We start from the raw sequence: 20,189 nt of genomic DNA, 5'->3' as shown, positions 1-20,189 counted from the left end.
GGCAACAGAAAAATGTTTCTTGAATCTTATAAATATTATATTTATATTGATTATTATTTTTTTTAATGTTTATGTTAATCACCTATAGGCCTAGGATTGCTTATTAAACACATACCTTCATGCATATCGTTACCGGTTCATCATAAGAATTACCGTTTCACACATGCTCCCCTTACGGTGAGAGCGATCCAAGTAATTATTAAAGAAAAAGGGGGTTTTGTGTACAAATACATTGTATCGGGTTGCTGCAAAATTATAAACTTATGAAATTCTACAAATGAAAATGTAATGAAAACAATATTACAGTACAGCAGCTAGACTATAATTCTTGCTCTTAGAGAAGACCCTATCCCTACAATTTTTTTACGTTTTGTAAGAATAATACATAGCCCTATATTACTTTAAAAACATTAAACAAGGTCATTTCTTATGTTAAATGATAAATTATGGTAAAAAGAGAGAAACAATTCACTAACTAACAAAGTAGCTTGTGTCGAATATCCTCTTATTGACCGAAGTTTTGTAGGCCTAGCTGGTAAACAGCTGTAACATACAAACTTATGGTATGGTATATTACGCTATGGTAGTGATTTGACATCATCATGTCCATATATGGGCATGTCACATTTTTTTGTCGCATAAAGTTTGAAAGTGTAGACAAGGCTTTACATACTTTAATATCTTTTTAATATTTCCTAATTATTTACTTTATTTCATTAATACGTAAAGTAAGTAGTCCTTTCAAAGCTATTTTTGGTGACACCTCGTCATTTCTTTTGAAATTACATTATTTCAATCCGGTTTCCTTATTGTATTTTAACGAGTTGTTGATTTTTCTGTTTTAAAAAAAAGTAGTAGGAAAATTCTTTTTATTCTTATAAATATACAGTAGTAAACCACATTTCATAATTGTGCTGGGCGGAGGTGGGTGGGGACATCCACCTACAAAGTCTTCCACCCACCCTATTGTAACATTTTGTATGCACACCCTATGCTTTATCTAGCCAACTGTACTGTACACACTGCATATTTACAGCAGGGGCGGGTCCAACATTATGGATTAGGTGGGGCTAAATATTTCATAAATGATGTTATATAATACTGTATTACTATAAAAATAGTCATTAATTTATTTTAAAAAGTTAAATTTTATGCGGGACTAAAGTCTTTTAGCCCCACCTAAATCCGCACCTGTACAGTACATATTTAATTAGTACAATCAATTATGTGATTTATAACAACTTGTAGAATCACATGGTGATACAGTAAAAAGAGGTATGTATACATGACGTACAGTATAGCAACATGACAATACAATAATACATAAGTACTGTATACAGTAAACTATTAGGTTAGAGATATGTTATCAAGTAAAGATATACATCTGTACATTGTGGATGCTGATAGATGGTAGAAAACATCTGTTAATATGCCCAGAATGCACAGTTATTACTGTATCTCAAATCTCAAAGGTCGATTTGTAACTATACAGTAGGTTGAAATGTAGGACAGACCTTGTTAACTACTGTAGAAGGATCATTGTATACTAATTCCAGCTAGCATTTTGACACAATCCACTTTAGGTCTGGCGAGCTACAGTAAAATATCATACTGTACATTGCTGTTGTGTGTCATTTTATTGTTTTACAGTTAATAACCAAACTTTTCTTGTCATTGTCAAGCTTGTATTTTATACTTCAAGCAGGCAAGTCAAGTTTAAAATTTGTTGACGCTACCATCCCCACCACCAAGAATATGCAAAGTAATGGATCATCTAAATTGATTGGTCAAATTGCTGGCGTTGCGAATGTCATTTCTTTAAAGGTCGCTGAAAGGGATTCCCGCTGAAAGTCAACATTGCCCAGTCTTTGATTTACCAAACTTTTTTATGTAATATTCTGACAAATTTAGTAGACTAAATAATTTGGAAATTTGGTGTTCTATTAAACGAAGAGATGATTTTAGGACTTTAACAATTGTCTTAGTTAAATTGCATGAGTTCCAATTTCGAGATAACCAGTTTTCGAAGATTCCACCATACAGTTTTTTTTTAATGTTTGTACAGTTTACGATTAATTGAGTTACGTTAGGTTCCCATACAGTAGGTTATTGATTTTTAAACCAAAAATCCTAAAAGCTTATGTTTATAAAAATGATTCTCATAGAAGTATAGTACTTTCTGTAAAGCAAATTACAGCTTTACAAGAACTTTGTTGAACTTTTGCTATTTTATATAAATTTTCAATAGAATACATAACGTAAGCTGTTGCTTCATTGTATGAATTTCTATACTTTAATAGTTCTATTGAATGACAATGAATGGAATAGAAAAAGCCACAAAATATGCCAATTTGAATAAACATGGAAACTTTTGAATCTGGTTGGTGGGAAGAAAATTATATTATTATAGATAATACTCTGAATTTATGGATTACTATATTTACTGTACATGGTACAGTACAGTACATTCACGGCTCCTGCTAACGGGATGTTTAATTAAAAGATAAAACAATTAAGTAATACTAATATGTGTTTTTATTTTTTTTAGATTTTTATCATCCGAAAAGTAATATTAAATAAAAACGTTAACAAATGATTTTTACTATTTTGAAAATACAAAAAACTTTTTAAACTTTATTAAACAAACATGCGGCATTGCTCACAGATTGATCTTCGTTTTGCTTCTGTGATGCAGCCATATTTGGTGTGATATTGTGAAGGGAAAATAATGGAAGAACCCTAAAATGTCATTGAAATTACCGATTTTTATAACGGATTCTGCCAAAAAAAAAAGACAATAATTCAGCAATGAGACCACACCAGGCCTATACAGTAGGTAGTGTACAATAGAGAAATAACATACAACATTTCCATCAAAATTATATATTTACTTACTTGCAATAAGTACCCTAAAATGTAGACATTTTAAAACCTAGTACTATACAACATGCTGTCAAGTTAAAGGAAAATGGCATTACACTGATTGCAGTTTTTGACCAAAACACCGATGCGACCGTTGTATTGTAAGATTATACAGGAAACACTAAATTAAAGCTAGTTCCTTGCATTCAAATCTACTGTAGGTTTTGCTTGCTTACATAATACATACTACATAAACTACATTACGTGATGATTATGCTGCTGTTACTACTGTACTGCATGCTGTACTGTATATTAAATATAATTTTGTTTTTTATTAAATTATACTGTTGAAAAAACGTCCCGGCCGGTTATTGCTCAGAGGGGTTATTAGGGGGCGTTCGAGGGAGACGATTATTCATGGGAGGCGTTTATTTTTTTGGATGTAATATGGTACAGTAATATGTATAATAAAATAGATATGAAAAAATGCAACACAATTAATATCGAGAAGTGTCAACAAAAATAAAAATGCTTGTAAATTGTAGATCATGTCAATCAATGAATTCTACTACTGTCATACAAATAGAAATGTTTAATCGAGGAAATAAATAAAAGCGTTTTATTCAAAATGACGTTCTGTGGGGGAGTTTATTCGGGAGAAGCATTTATTCAAAGCGGGGTTTTATTCAAATAAATACGTTAAATAACTACATGAATATATTAATTTAGATTTTTGCCACTTTGAAGTTACTATAGCTGACCATTGTACTTTTTTGCACGTATACTGATAGTACCAATCGTGGGCATGCTAAGATCTATAGTACAGTCAACTCTCCCAATACCGGACTCTCCCAAAACCAGAATTCACGGAAAACCGGACTTTTTTGGAGGGCCCAGCTTGTCCCTATTCTAAATGTACTGTAATTTATTATGAAAACCGGAATACCCAATTCCGGAATCCGGACCAATTATGAAGTACAAAACACAAAAATTAGCGTCTGAAAACCGGACTGACAGTTAAAAAACTCCAAATATTTACGAAAACAACGTAACATCGTCGTCGCGGAATCGGATTCAATACATTCACAAAAGCTTTTAACCATACCCTGGACTGGACCATGCATGAAGTGCGCAATGTTTCGCGGTACGATCAAATAATGTTGCCATGGAGCGCTACACTGTGATTGACATGTCAGTTCATTGTTAACCCACGAGGCGGCAATTGCTTTGTTGCGTATCGAACTGCGGTGAAGCGCTATGTCTTAATGTCTATTATTTTTAGCAGGGAGTTGTTAACAACTCCCTGTTTTTTAGCATATGAATTGTTTTTTAATAAAGTTCAATTTACATTCCACTTTGTGTCTTTGTTTTGTTTAAATTATTGTTAAATTCACAATTGCAATAAGACTTTAAAAAGGAATGTTTCACTAAAAATGTGCATCATTATAAATTTGGAAATCATTATGGCAAAACGTAAACGGAATAAACTTGACTAGTGTTAATAAACTTTGAAATGTTACCAATTAATTATTGTGTCATTATTGCTTGGCTCGTTTATTGCTATCAAATTACGTCAAAATAAAGGAGCTTAAAAAACATGTGGTCTAAGTGTGGGTGTTTTTTTATTATGACACCTCTGCACATGCGCATCAATCAAAGCCCCTCTCTGCTATTTTTATCACCCATGCTGCTGCTTGCTCGCGATAAACAATAAACGACCAAAATTATGTTCACCGTACGTACGTAGGCCTAGCCTTTTTGCCGCTAAAAACACATTGAGAAACAATAATTTACTACTGTAACATGTTTTATTGGTACAGTAAATAATGTAACTTTTAAAAAAGGTAAATTTAATTAGCTTAAAGCCCCATTCCCTACGTTTTTTAGATCTAATTGAAGATCACAAACTATATTTAATGTAAAAATAATACTATATGGTCCTATTGCGATAACTTTTTTCGTCTTTAAACGGTTAAAAATGTGAAAAATAAATCGATTCTAATAATTATAGCGGCCCGCTATAAATCCCAAAATGCATTGCGCGCGGATTGATATTTTTGTTTTTCACCTGTAATTCGCCCACTTTTCGATCGATCGTGAAGCCAAAACAAATGGAAGACTCCTAACTTTTCAGCGAAAATACCGGGTTTTCCCCAATTTGTATCAACGGAGTCTGGCAAAAATAGAAAGACAATTAATGCAGCAACTATACAACGTCAGGCTAGGTATATAGCTAGCGTACGATGTTCGTACGTTATCGATGTTTACCAGCTAGGCCTACAAAACTAAGCCTAGCTAGGCTAGGCCTAAGACCGTCCACGAGAGGTCGATCGCCGCGAGCTACTTAGGTAGTGCATTATTTCTCACTTTTTATCATAATTTACCATAAAACGTACATTTAAGACATGGAATGACATGGTTTAATGTTTTTAAAGTGATATATATGTATTATTTTCCAAAAAACGTCCAAAATTGCAGGGAAGGGGTCTTTAATATTAATAAAGTAGGCCTAGGCCTATCAGTATTTATTTAATTAAAACTAGCTTGACACAATCATAGCCTAGGCCTTCCCTACGCTAGACCGTACCGGGCAGCATTCGGACCGGTGATTCAAAGCATTTTCAGTGACAACGTGATGACTTTAAAAATATGTTTTCAGGAAACCGGACTTTTGAAAAACCGGAAAATATATGCCCGCCCAAGGGTGTCCGGTATTGGGAGAGTTGACTGTATAGGCTAAAGTAACTGCCATAACAATACGTAGTAGAGTAGTACTAAAAGTTATACAATCACTCAGTCTTAGTATAATCCATGATTTCATTGTGTAATTTTAATTTTGTAATTTTTTTTTTCTATGTTATTCATATTAATTTTTAAAATACTCAACAAAAAGAAACGATTTAAAAAGCTGAGAGAAAAAGGTTAAAACCAGATTTTATAACAACACAAACAAAATCTTGTTGGTTGAATGCTAATGTACAGTAGTATCTGTAGAATCATAATGTAACATTTGTCTGTTTCAATAACTTTTGAAATGTACAAATAAAATACAGAAATCAGAGGGTGATGTCATCAAAAGAAATATATCAATCGCTTAAGAAAAGTATGCATAATTCAACATAAAAAATAGAAAAATGTTGAAATCACTCAGGCGAATAAAATACCGCTTTTGAGTTGTCTGCTTGACAACAAAGGGGGTCACATAGGGTTGTTACATCACTGTCAACGTATCATATATTCAATAGTTATCAGTGTAATAATTCACCATGCTTGAAACGAAGTTGAAAGATCAACCATATCAAAAGTAAATAAACTTCAATTGTATTTTTTTAAGTCATTGACACATATATATACTTCATTTCATAGAAATACTGGACTGTAGTTGACGTTCAGGTCGGGTCTACTTTCTATGAATTGTTAGATGTTTTTTCAGAGAATTTTGATTGTTTGTATTTTACAGGAAACTTTAACATTCTGCACCGATGTACATTACAAAATTTAGTACAGTACTTAACTATCAGTACTTGTCTGCTCCTCAGGTTTTCCCAGGGCAGTCATTATTTTTTTCTTCCCTGGATCAGTTCAGGTTGCACATCGATTTTTCTTGAGATTCTGCTTATATTCTTGGTTACAAGATACATATAACAAAGTCCTAATGCAACTGCTGTTTGCATCACAGACAACCTCATTATTTTATAATAATCCTCAATATTTAAATTATCATTTAGATGATTTCAATAGTGTGAAAAAAACATAATTTTTAGGTTTTCTAATGTCATTTAAGACGTCACAGGGAAGTCCATAACGTCATACAATTCTTTGTATCCATTATGTATGCTGTATTTCAATTGGCCTGTAGTGAGCTCATTGTCAAGATGCCCTTTTTATGTCAGTTTCCCTTTTTATGTCAGTTTCCATAATAAAATACAGGACTTCTTACATAGCATTCAGTGTTTACTTTGTTGGCCTCTTTTCTACAGGATAATGGTAGGTATTGTGGTTTTTAACACATTCACTATCTTGGTACTATTTAATGGACACCAACTTTTTAAAAATCTGTATAGACACTTTTGCTGAATAGTCACTTTCTGTTTACACATATTTAAAGCAGCCGGAACATTTATGCTGGCACGGATATCCTAAAATGCACTGTAGTCAAAACTGAACAACACCTGATAAAATGTTAAATTTTGCACGGAAATTCCATAATTTAAAAAAACCTTTATTTATTTTATACTGTATCTGAAAAATCACTGCAAAGTATCAATATACTCGCAACATTTTCAAGGGGAATTAAGTTGTTCTCAACACACCATATACAGTAGGAGTTTAAGTCACATGTATCTTTGAACTGTACTTACATATTAATTTACCAAAAAACGTTTTATAGTAATTTTATTTTTAATTTATTTATTTATTTGACACAATCGGTCGAGGGGTTGCGACAGCAACAATGCGCCATTACACGTAAGTGTCCATAGGAACTGTACGCTGACTGAAGTAAGCCCTGTGTCACAAAAAAAAATCATTTTTAAACTATTTAATTGAATGTGTACAATGATAACTACTGTAATACTGGTCAGAAAATCGAAGGAAACAAAGCCAAATCAATATATACTTAGTGTTTAGTTTCGTTTTCAATGCAATTTAGAAATACTGTATATTTTCATGTAACAAAAGAACAAGGGAATTCCAAAGGTGTTACCGACATGTTTGTTGTTTTTCATACAAAATACATGTTAGTCCAGACAGATTATTAGTACCAATATATATAACCCACTGGCATAGTGAACAAATACTGTAGATTTTGAAGTTATTATAACGATCAAAATACTAGAGAACATGAAACTATACATACAGTAGTAGAACATTTATTTATAATGGTTTGATTTTTAATCCAGAGAATGACACAACACAATCGTGGTCTTAGATTCAAATATTTTAATTACTAAAATATTAATTATCCAAACTAAATTTGTATTATTTGCCACTTGCTCTTTTTAATAACCTACAAAAGAAATTTGTTACGAGCAGTTACTGTAGATTCCAAGTTCGAATCTCACCTTGGGACAGCCTTTTCTCATTGTCACAGATTTCCTAATATTTTTGAGAAATTTCTAGTATATAGTATGGCAATTTTTTTCTATGCCTATAAATTTATATAATACTACTGTAGTATACAAAAATCTCTATATTTTTAGCCATTTTCACATCTTGTGATTTTTTTAATAAACAAGCATATTTATAATGTAATATGATTTATGTACTAAAGTACTGTAGTTTCGTACTCAAACTCTCTTGCACCACTTCTGGTATTCTATAGCCTCAGCAATGGGTGTCTCGAAAACAGAGACCTCGAAAACAGAGACCCGAGACCCAGGGTCTCTGTTTTTGAGATTTTCTCGAAAACAGAGACCCCCACTAAAACGTCTCAATATTACGTAATATAGGGGGTCTCTGTTTTTGAGTTCTCGAGATTTTCTCGAAAACAGAGACCTCGGGTCTCTGGTCTCTGTTTTCGAGACACCCCCTCAGCAATTATCTATTGAAGCATTTGTTTATACTGTATAAACTGCTACCCATATTGAATCTCTGCTGTAACATCTTTTCCAATTATCAACATGTGTTAAAAACACAAATTAAGACGATAATATTATTACTATTATTACAATAAGGGCCGTATCGATAGCAATGTTAAATTATTCCTAAAGCCACTTTACCTACTGCAAATTATTTTCCTAACTGTATCTTTGCAGTCGTTTATTTCTTTCCTATTGATTCGAGTGGTGTAGTGCATAAGGTGTTGAGCCGAGTGTCAAAATCTAATTGGATCGGATCTCAATTAATTTGACATGCGTGTCAAGAAGTAAGATAATGATGGCCAGCCTAGTACAATAGGCTGTGATGTGTGCTAATGCTATTTCTAAACTAATTGGACTGGCTTACCTGCATAACAGCTTACTGCTGTAAAGGCTTTAGCTCCACCGTGGCTTTGATATAATATTGTATATAGTAGTTTGGTTATTTGAATGTGTAAAGGTTAAAGTTCAAAATTAAATTGATTTTTATTATTGAAACTTTTTGGCAATTTTAAACATTATTTAAATTTAGTCCAGTACGGTACATATAATATACATTTTTTAATCAATTTCTCAAATCTAGGGTTTTCACCATGAAGGTCAGAACTATGAATTCCAATTTACAAGGAACTTGTTTTTTACCCAGTTTTGGTAAATGAAATAAGCAAATTTTTAAATGTTTTTCTTTTTTAATCTGTTTGTAAATTTATTATTGTATTTTGTAGTTTTTATACTTATTTTGGAAGATATTACTTTCTTCTAAAAGAATATATTAATTTTATTTATCATCCACAGTGAAGAAATAAAGACATAATTTTTTCACTTTCACTTTTAAAAAAATGATCTAAAAATACACTCACTGTACTGTCTATAATTTTAATAAAAAAATAAATCTATGAAATCATAATTTTTCAATTAGGGTCTATAAAAAGCAGAAGTCTTAAATAATACGAATATACAAAGTATTCATACCTTTCATATTTGACAAAATGTGTTGTTTTATCAACTGTAGGTGATATTTAATATATCTTTTAAATGTGTATAGGCCTGTATTGTAATATGTTTGTTTTTCTTATATACTGTATGAATCTTTGACCTCATAGTAGAAGTTTGCCATGGGGGCCATCTTGAATGAATGAATAATAAATGATGTTTATATTTATCTAACATGCTATTTAAAATGGTAAAATATATTGGGAAAAGATGAGTCCTAAAGAAATTCCGATTCTAATACTTTATTAAAATAATTATTTGGAAGGTACAGTATCTTTTTAAACAATTTAATGAATAATCCTCTGAGGTCACATTTCGTATGATACGTCGATCAGGCTATAGTACGCTCAGTTCCGGTAAACATGTAAAATCTGTTTGAAAATATGATAGATTTTCTCTGCGCGAGGGGTTCCTTGATCTTGACCAGTTCAACTGTAGACCCCAACTTCACCCTATTTCTGCCTCTGCTTCACCCTATCCCTTCCTCTGCTTCACCCTATCCCTTCCTCTGCTTCACCCTATCCCTTCCTCTGCTTCACCCTATCTCTGCCTCTGCTTCACCCCATCCCTCCCTCTGCTTCACCCTATCCCTGCCTCTGCTTCACCCCATCCTTCCCTCTGCTTCACCCTATCTCTGCCTCTGCTTCACCCTATACCTGCCTCTGCTTCACCTCATCCCTTCCTCTGCTTCACCCTATCTCTGCTTCTGCTTCACCCCATCCCTTCCTCAGCTAAGAAAAGAATACAAACTATTCTAATGTAAAGCTTCTGAAACGTGGGGATTGCAACGTCGGATTTAATTGATAATATATATAAAGATGAATAATTTATAATTCAATGTGCTCATTTAAACTATGTGTAGGTGGTTCAGTATTTAATTAGGAGTCATATTTAATTAAAACTGCCATTTTTGGTTGTAATCAGAAAGAAGACTCTTGAAGTTGACCTTTAGTAATTGGTAGAATGGTGCTAATGTTAATATAAAATTTTTTTTTACTTTTTTTACTGGTTAAAAAAAAATTTTGAAAAAGCATCATCTACAGACATTCTAATCCTGGGTCGTTCAAAAGTGGGAAATAATTTTGAAATTATGCTACAAGTACTTACAAAGGTAGGACTGATGGCTCTTGTGTGGTGATATACCGAAATATACAGTAAATCAATGGTGTCATTGATGGCGCTTTAAAATAAATGATTTCATAATGATGAACACATTATTTGGGATTTGATAATCAAAAGTGAATAACTTTGTTTAAAAAAATTCAAATTTTACTGAGGAACATAAACCTCATTGATAGCTACTGTATAATTAATGTTTTTACACCATAAAAAATGTATTATAAAATAAAGAACTTAATTAGTACTTAAAACTTTTATATGAACACCACTTTGATTATATTAACACAAGACATAATACTTATAATAGGTAAATTACCACAACCATTCAATGTAATAATATCAAGGTTTCAGATATCTGGTATAGGCTATTGTAATGTGTGACTCGCTTCAATGGGTTTTAACAACAAAAAGCGAGTCTGTTTGTGTTTCAAGCGATTGATGTGGTTAGTACTATTTTACTGGTTTGGTATTAAATACTGTTAATGATTTGTAATGGTAGTTCTATTGTCAAGTGAGCGATAAAATGTTATATGTATTCAATAGTCTTCAATTAATTTTGTTGTTTTTTTGTTTTGTTTCTAGGGGCCTATGTCTACTTCTGTAGTTTAATGCCTGAATAACATAATGTCTATATTCTTACAGGTATTAGCAGAAACCGGACCAATTACTGGTCATAAGACATTATCAAAATAAAAATAACCCCCAAACATAGACATAGGGCCCCCTTGGATTTTGCTTCTTTCAGTATACATAAGCTAACTGAAGTTGGTGGTGCACAATCAACAGCATTATGAAAGCAAGTGGGATTGTCCTACTTGAGGGTGCTGTTTATAGACTATACCATTTTTTGAGGTGGGGGGGGGGGAAGCTATAAAATTCAATTTTCTAAATTAAACAACCTTTGGAGAGAAAGAATATTGTTGGTTTATCCATGTAAGTCGCACTCATAGACTACCATCGCAATTAAAAATCCTAATGTTAATGCAAAACAAAAAAATTGAAAATTAGGTTTAAGTTTTGTACTTCATTTTTATAATGTTAAAGCACGAGATCCCTATCTTAAAAATCTGAAATCCTCCGTGGTTTGCCCTGTATACATAAAACTGACAAGCTTTAACAAGAAAAGTTTATGACTAAAAATAAATACCTAAACATGCGCTTATTACATTTTATTATCCAAACAAGAACGTCTACAGTACTTGGAAGAAAAACATGTTTTGTACAGGACATCATGTGTTTCATATACTTGGTAGTACACGGAAAAGTAAGATTAAGTATGTATTATTATTACAGGCCTGGATTAGTTCCAAGGAAAAACCTGTTTTATAGATCCTACTTTTATTAGCTGCAATGCAACAAATGTCATTACAATTAAATGTCACATTGTCGTTGAGTTTCTAAATATTTTTATTTTCTATTTACATCTCTTAGTTCCAGATATAATTACAGTAGAACCTTCATTTTACGTACGGTATGGGACCGAAAGGCGTACGTAAAACAAGGGATTCGTAAAATCAAGGTTGACCTTAAATTGACCCCAAATACGTAGAGATCGTAGCTAGCCGTATTTGCCTACTTCTGTACAGTATGCAGGCTGAGGTGGTCACTGGCTAGGCCTAGGCCCTAGACTATTCAGGCTAGGCTAGCAGGCCTAGCAAGATGTAAGGCCTAACTAGAAAATACAGTATATACAGGCTGTGCGATGTTTAAATGAAGTGTAAAATATAATTGTTTTCTATCAATAAAAACAGTCGCTGCTTTAGGGGGAATGCACGTGCGTAGTTTTTCCCACACACAGCGCAGACAGCCATGATTGTGGCTTTGTGTGCTTTGTTGTTGTTAAATTGCGCCCTCAATGTAAGAAAATGATGACGTCATCGGTTATTTTAAGCGTACGTAAAATCAGGGTACGTAAAACACAGGTTCTACTGTACTTAAATTATCTTGTTCTTAACACACCATTGTGCACAGCTTATATGGATAAACCAATATAGGCCATTTCCTTTCTAAAGTTGTCATCGTTAATACAGTACATTTCAACTTGATGTGGCCTTCCTCATTGTCAGTTTATCCAGAAACTAATTACAGTTACACACCCAAAATAGTGTTGGTAGACTATGAGTGCTAACTACAGACAACCCTACTTGTAGCCCAAATTTTGATGGTGCAAAGGAAAGATGAAAATGGAGTTTAGTGAAATCATTTTTTTGCTAAGAACCTTTAATAAACCTGTATCTAAATATTTTACAAGCCAATTACGGCTCCTTTAAATATCCCAAAATATGCCTTTTTATCTTCTTCAATTGTAGATAACTGGATTCACCACTGATTAATATCATTTTTATCAAATCTACTGTTTTTAACTTCAAAAGACTTAAGCAAATCTAGTTTGACCTTCGGTTAAATCAGATACCACATGTCTTTTCTCCTTTTGTTAATTTGTATTGACTGTTAAAAAAGTAATAACGATAACTAAACACAATTTATGATATTATAGCTACAGTATTCATATGAGGAAGTTTAAGATGCTATTGCGAGAATACAAAGGAAGTATTTATGATGATAGAGGAACGTTGTTGCCATGGTTATGTAAAGCAATGAGATTGCCTGTAGTCACAACAAAATTGAATGCTTGTTCTTATTGTTAATTTACGTGTTGAAAATTATGTTCATTGTGGTGTTTAACAGTATTTTATGCTACAATGTTCGTTCATTAAACATTTGTCAATAAAAATCTTGTCTCTGGATAGTAATAATTGACTGATTGTGCTAAGAAACATGTTTTGCATAATTTTCAGCTAATTGATAGGATATCACCATACATATAGGAATTTCATGGATGGATTGTGTCCATTTATGTCCAACAGGGTCAGTTGAAAATGGGTGTACCACCAAAAATCTTGGAGTGGCAGGCGGGAATGCGAGGGAGGTGTCAAAATGGAAGCAAAGTGAACATAATAATTAAATTTATGTTAACACTAACACTAACAGTGATATTGTGAGAACATGTTAACCATTAATACCTCACCCCCCCCCCCCCCCCTTCTACTGTAACTCTACCCCCATTAAACGCAATCTCCAAACCCAACCCCACATAGTACCATCCTATTCAAATTTTACTAAAACCAAAAATTAATATGAAGGTATGATATATTACATACTTAAAGTACTGAAATACACAAAATATGATTCAAGCACCAATTGAACACAGAATTTACTTAATAATACTGTATAAAAGTATAAATATCAACTTTCAATAACAGCTTTTCCATACTAATTAAACACCATTTTTTTTCGAGAAAAATATTTTTTTAATCAAAATTTCAATACTTTAAACGAAAGAATTTGTTTCCATTTAACAATTAAATTATAAAGTATTTATTTCCTCATGGGATTATTTTACGTTTTTGTAGATTAAACCTTCTAATTAATAGTTTCCAACATTGAGGAACCTGTTAGTTGAATCAACTATCTAGCAACCTACTACATTTGGGTGGAGGAAGTTCAATTTATTTCGTAGGTAGCTTTGAACCAGTGTCACAGCCGTCGCTGTTTTTTCCGTTTAATGACATATCATCTATACTGTAGTCATATACAGTTCTCAAAAACGTTGTGCTCCAAAGACACAAGATGCATCGACATAGGAAATTTCTTTTTTAGTTTTATAACTTAGTGATGTACAGTAGGGCTATTATATATATACTGTATTACTGTATATTAATATCAACGAGTCCTACTATAATGGTCAGTCCGCAAAAATGTTGTGCCCTGAAGGGTTTTAAACTTTAGCAAGGCCCACACACATACAGTAGGTGAATGTCTTAGTGAAAACCAAGCTTTATATAATGATAAAATAATTATTATTATTATATAAAAGAAGATGTATGTTAAATATATGCAGATTATATTTTTACCTCTTTATAAATTATACCCAAATATGGTAGTGATATGATGTCTTCATGTCCATATATAGGCACATCACATTTTTTTTTCACATAAAGTTTGATAGTGTAGACAGAGCTCTAAACTGGTAGACTTGATTTTGACATGATTATGTATAAATAATACGAAATCTAATGCAACAATGATGTTAACTATGAATAAACCAATACGGTAGCTATAAGTATATGCACACAGTCTTTACAGTTTAGGCTTAGCAGCTTAAAGCACAAGTATTGCAATGTAGCAGGGTTTAATTATTCCATTGCCATACAATCAACTTAACACAGTTGAACACCAGTCAACGATAGCAGTGTGCGCTTGGAATCACCTCGCTCAATGACCGTTATTTGAACGAGACCAATTGTTTTGTTGCAATTAGCATATTAGGACTGGTATCTTTGTGTGCTAACAGTTGATTTACTAGTATCATAGTAGATTATGTATTTGAATTGTGTGCTTGAAGTCGTTGCTCGTTGACATTTAAAGCTTATATCTGTTGATACACACGTTTTATCCCAACTCCATCATATTGAAAGGTTCATGGATAGAATATTAGCTTTTGTATTTAAACCAAATTGTATAGAGAGGACACAATACATATAAATGAAAGGAGAGTACACTTGAAAAAGACAGATATATTAGTTCAGTTTAAACCTCGGCCACAACCCAACCTTTCTATCTTGTTGCATATTAAATTCATTTTGCATTAAATTGAAATTTAAAATGTTTATAATAATCAACTCATATTGAATCATATTTGACTATCATGCTTATTTATTATACTTACAAACGCCTTTTTATTAAATATTAACATTATTAAATTAATAATAATAATAATACTGTACCTCCATCATATATATCGCTTAATACAGAAAGCCCCATTATTACAGTACACTTAACATTATTAATTATACAGACAAGTGGTAACCATAAGCAGAAAAATGCGTAGCTTGTCCCACAGTGCGCCATACGCCCTATAATGGTTTATATTATACATAAGGCATCCTCATCATGTCTTTAACTGCAGTTAGTGATAATAACTGCATTTTTAGCAGTTCCCCTTTCTTAGCTGGTCTGCCAGTTGAATTGACATAAGTTCATGTATTAAGGTACGCTATACATTATTTACAATTTTTAGCCCTGGGCCTTCTTTTCCTCCATAATTCCATACTGTACATAGTCTGCAACCCACTGTAAAATAATACTTGTATGATAATTGATATAATTTTAATTAATGTACAAATAAGTATTATAATTTGAAAGGTGGAGAGAGAGAAACTACCAGCAGTCTTTTAAAATAGTGTACAAACTGTAATCTTCAGCTAGTAATAATATGCATGTTTAAGTCTGATTGGATCATATTATATCATTTCATTGTACTACTGTATACTGTGTAAACATTATATACTTCAGATATGGCGAAATTATTTTTTCCGCGCTCATTTTAATTTACAGTACATGCGTAATTCAATGTGCATGTGTTACATGGTGGGTTAACGCAGACAACCTAACTTGTCACGGTCATGAGTTCAAATCTAGTCTTCGAAACAGGACTGTCAGGTGTCATGTGATGCTTACACTGTCATTAAATTGTCAGTTTTAAATTATTTAAAATTTAACACCAACCTTTTATTCATTCTATAGACGCAAATTATGGGTGAAGGAATTGTTGCCTAGTTATCTTGTTTGTTATCTTTAAACTCACTAGCTTGTATACAGTCAATATATCAGATAAAGTAGTACTGTAGTTAATTTTCCAGTGGAATCTAAAGCTCTGTCTACACTATCAAACTAGTTGGACAAAAAACTGTTATGTGCCCAACCAAATGTGGTAGTGATATACCCAAATATGGTAGTGATATGATGTCATCAAGTCCATATATCACTATAGCACATCACATTTTTACATAAAGTTTGGTAGTGTAGACAGAGCTTAATGGAATTAAGTAGGCATTATATTTCAATTTCATAGAAATTATCTCCCAACAACAATAATGAAGTCTAACATTTCTAGAAAGTCCTGGTATCAGAATGCATGTGAGTGAATAGAAAGGAATATGGCCTTAAAAACGTACCATTTTAGAGCAAATAGTGTTAGTTAGGGATGTACATTCCTTCCTTCTAAAATGCTATTATGCACTACTTTTTAAGGGACTGTGCTTCCCCGTTTAAAAAAGTATGCATCCACCCCTAAATTTAGCCACAAAATATAGTTCTTCTAGGTGTCTGGTCGTAAAAGACTGTATAATTACTGTATACACTGTCTTTTTGTTTGCACAATAATCTGAAATATAGTTTTGACTTAAACAAAGAAATTAATGTCAACCTAATGTGCACTGTAAAAGTATAGTTAACAACTCCCTGGTTGTGGCATGTTTCAATATTAACATGTGATTTACTGCTTGCTTCTTATCTCGCAGGATTATGGATTTGATCTGTCTTTTTGTATCCATATGTGTTGACATTTAAACATGTTATCAGTTTATCCCAATTCTGTACCAGAGGCTTACAATAATTGTTTTTCATGTTTTTGATGTGTATGGAGTTTATTGAATAAATTATATTTAAAAGGTTATTTAAGGTTTAATTGTTATAAAATATGATATTTTACAGAAAGATTGCTTTGTTGTGTATCTTTTTGTAGTCTACAGTACATAGAGCATTATTTTAAACGTAGCCTACAAAGTATTATCATCTATGCGTTCATTGTAGTGCGCAGTTTGTAGGGGTAATAAACATTGTGATCATCTTTAATTGAAACATAGGCAATGTAATTCCTAACTAAATCTTGTACATACTTTACATACAGACACCATTATATTATGCATTTGCCTATTACTGTATACTGGACAAATTTCATCATATGCAGATACAACCCTGCTCAAACAAAATCATTTTTTTTTGTGCTGAATTTTGTTTCAATAAATAATAAAGAACTGGTGTACAAATAAAAAGGTTCTACAAGATTTTTTAAAACATAGATTACAACCATTAAAATAAACTGTACAGGATCGCATAAAAGAAGATAATTATTTAAGAGTTGTACTAAGCTGACAGCGTTGTGTGTTGTTAGTTACTGTGTTTGTGTGCTCTTATGAATAATGTATAGCTTTAACGGGAGCTGCTATACTGTATTGAACATTGTCGGTTTGATGGCTAATTAACCTGCCAACGATAAGGATTTTATCCGAGATGACAAAGTAACAAGAATCGAGAATCATCATTATGCAGGCAAATTTATCTGTGTATTTACTTATACTTTACTGTACTGTAAATATTTTGAACAGTATCGTTATTAACGTAAATGTTGTAGATATCCTAGTTGATGTAATTCAATTTAATCAAAACATTTATTTCATTATTTTGTTATGTAAACATACATATGAAAATGAATATTCAATGCAACGAAGGTAACAATATCTAGCATGAATCAATTTAGGAAAAAAAAATACAACTACAAATGTTTTAATTCTTTTTTTATTGATTTTATTCTTTTTAAACAAAATGTGTAGATTTTACTGTGATAACAAATAACAAGTTTAAATTGATACATTATTAAACAAGACAAGATAACAAAGAGGGCAGCATTTCCCAATCTGATTTTTATGTAAAAAATGTGCACATCAAATTTGATGAACTGTCAATCTACTGTATCACAATTTATATTTCAAAACCCCTTTCACACTGCATAGCAATACTTCTGAGTTTACATACACCAGGCATCAACAATAATATGTGCCCCAAATGTGTGTAGTTTTTCTAGGCAATGTGAAAAGGAGTAATTTCTGTATATCAAATATCATTTTAATGGTAATATTCAGGATCATATTGTAAACTACAGTAAATAGATAACATTTAATTTTAAAAAGATAATTTTGGATGTAAATCAAATAAATATAGGAAGATTAAATTAACGCCAAAATATTTTATTTGTGTTTTATGTATTAAGTTACTGCAAGATGCATGCTTGAAGGTAGGTTCTACCATTATTGGATAGGGATTTTCAACAAACGTTCTTCTTTATCGCATTGTTTGTGATTGTCTCTCTATATTCTGAGAATTAAAGTCTTTTGTTGGTTAATCCAGGTTTATGTAATGTTATATTCATTTTAATTTCATGTTTTATTTTGGACATGTATAAAGATCATATATAATCACTTTTAGTTAGTTGGTTATATTTTGATTCATCTTTTAATTCAGCATCATACACACTGATTTAAATTACTAGAACTAAAATAGGTTATAGTTTGTCGTGATTTGTTGTTCTTGATATAAAATCTTATTTTAAAAGTTATATAGTCCCATTTCTTATACTATTCTTTAAAAAGTGTATTTAAATTTTAGCTAGCTGTTGGCCTTCAAAGATGTTTGTTATCTGGCTTTTTTTTTTGTTTACAGTGCAGTATCTATTTGCTTAGGAAAGCATCAGAAGTTTCTGGTTGTTCAATTTCTATTCATAGTATTTCTGTTATTAGTGTTTTTCCCCAATTGGTCGATCTTATTTCTTTGTTGTTCAATAAGTTTCACTGTTGGCTATGTTGAAATCTAGTGGAGTTTCCTGTTTAGTGCGGGTCACTCAGCATTTGACGTAACACCCGCATAACACATCGTTGTATGAACTTGTTGATGACTGTAGAGTGTGTTGAAGGGAAGTAGCCGGTCGTTGGTATCCTGATGAAGTTAGAAGAAGGAACAAAGCCAAACGCTTTATAGTATCAGAAATAATACTTTCACAGGCTATTATAAAAACTGGAATAGCGTTAATATCATACAATCTGACATTTATTGTTTACTGTATACTAAGTATCCTATAGTATTAAGAACCTACTGTGGACTTACTGTACTGTTATCTGCTGCTTTATGTTTCTATGGAAGATGTTTGTCATTATTTAATTAGAGAATCGGTTACCTTTTAATTGGGAATACTCTATGAAATGACAGTTCTTAAAACTTCCACACCAATGCCTGTGGATTCACAAAACGATGTAAGTTGTCATTGATTATTCTTGGATAGGGAAGATGAGTGTATTAAGGTGTGCTTGTTAAACAGTGTTTACGCGCACTAGTGTTAACTTTGGTCTATGCACGCTTAAGCTGATCTGAATCACATGCGAGTTGCAATCGCGGTATTAAAGTGCTTGTTGGATCAGGTAGCCCTCTGTGTCATTAATCCGATATACTGTACTGTAAACTCTGAGGTACCTCTGATGTAATGTTAACACAGATATTATATTATGACTCGTATTGACTCGTATAACAAGCTAAACTGCAGAGTAACTCCGACAACTGCGATTTATAACTGATACTAAAAAAGAGCGTGTAAACATAGGTTTTGTAACCACCCAATCAAATTATTAATATATATATAGTAATTCATAGAGTGCAAATTTAAACAAAATGATATAACATTCATCATCTAGAATGTATGCAGAATATTGTTACCAGGGTTTTGGTTATTCAAACAATGGACTGTTAATGGTTTTAACTTTAACAGTAGGCCTAAATAAAATATAATAAAAACACAAAACAATCAATCGTCTAAAATTTGGAATTTCCTAAAATATAACGCATCACATTTTTTTTGTTTTAGTATTGATCACTTGATCTACATGTAAGGTAGTAGAGTGGCAGTCATATGATGCCATATTTGACATGACGATTATAATATACATTGTTCATTGTTTATTACAAAAT

The 20,189-nt window shown here is 32.1% G+C and overlaps 1 protein-coding gene across 2 annotated transcripts in view; it reads left to right on the top strand.

Moving 5' to 3' along the window:
* Positions 1 to 20,189, top strand: part of LOC140048527 (uncharacterized) — a 42,542-nt gene that overhangs the window by 1,142 nt on the left and 21,211 nt on the right. The window contains exon 1 of one of the 2 annotated variants that reach the window (XM_072093267.1): positions 18,780 to 19,480. The exons of the other annotated variant lie outside the window; for it this stretch is intronic. Within the exon in view, the coding sequence (XP_071949368.1) occupies positions 19,430 to 19,480 (51 nt within the window). The 5' untranslated portion in view covers positions 18,780 to 19,429. Of the gene's footprint in view, positions 1 to 18,779; positions 19,481 to 20,189 lie in introns of those variants that run through there. 2 annotated transcript variants of the gene reach the window in all.

The sequence above is a fragment of the Antedon mediterranea genome, chromosome 5 (assembly GCF_964355755.1).
Source record: "Antedon mediterranea chromosome 5, ecAntMedi1.1, whole genome shotgun sequence".
NCBI classification, from domain to species: Eukaryota; Metazoa; Echinodermata; class Crinoidea; order Comatulida; family Antedonidae; genus Antedon; species Antedon mediterranea.
The sequence above is the reverse complement of the archived record's forward strand: the minus strand, read 5'-3'. Positions and strand labels throughout refer to the sequence as shown.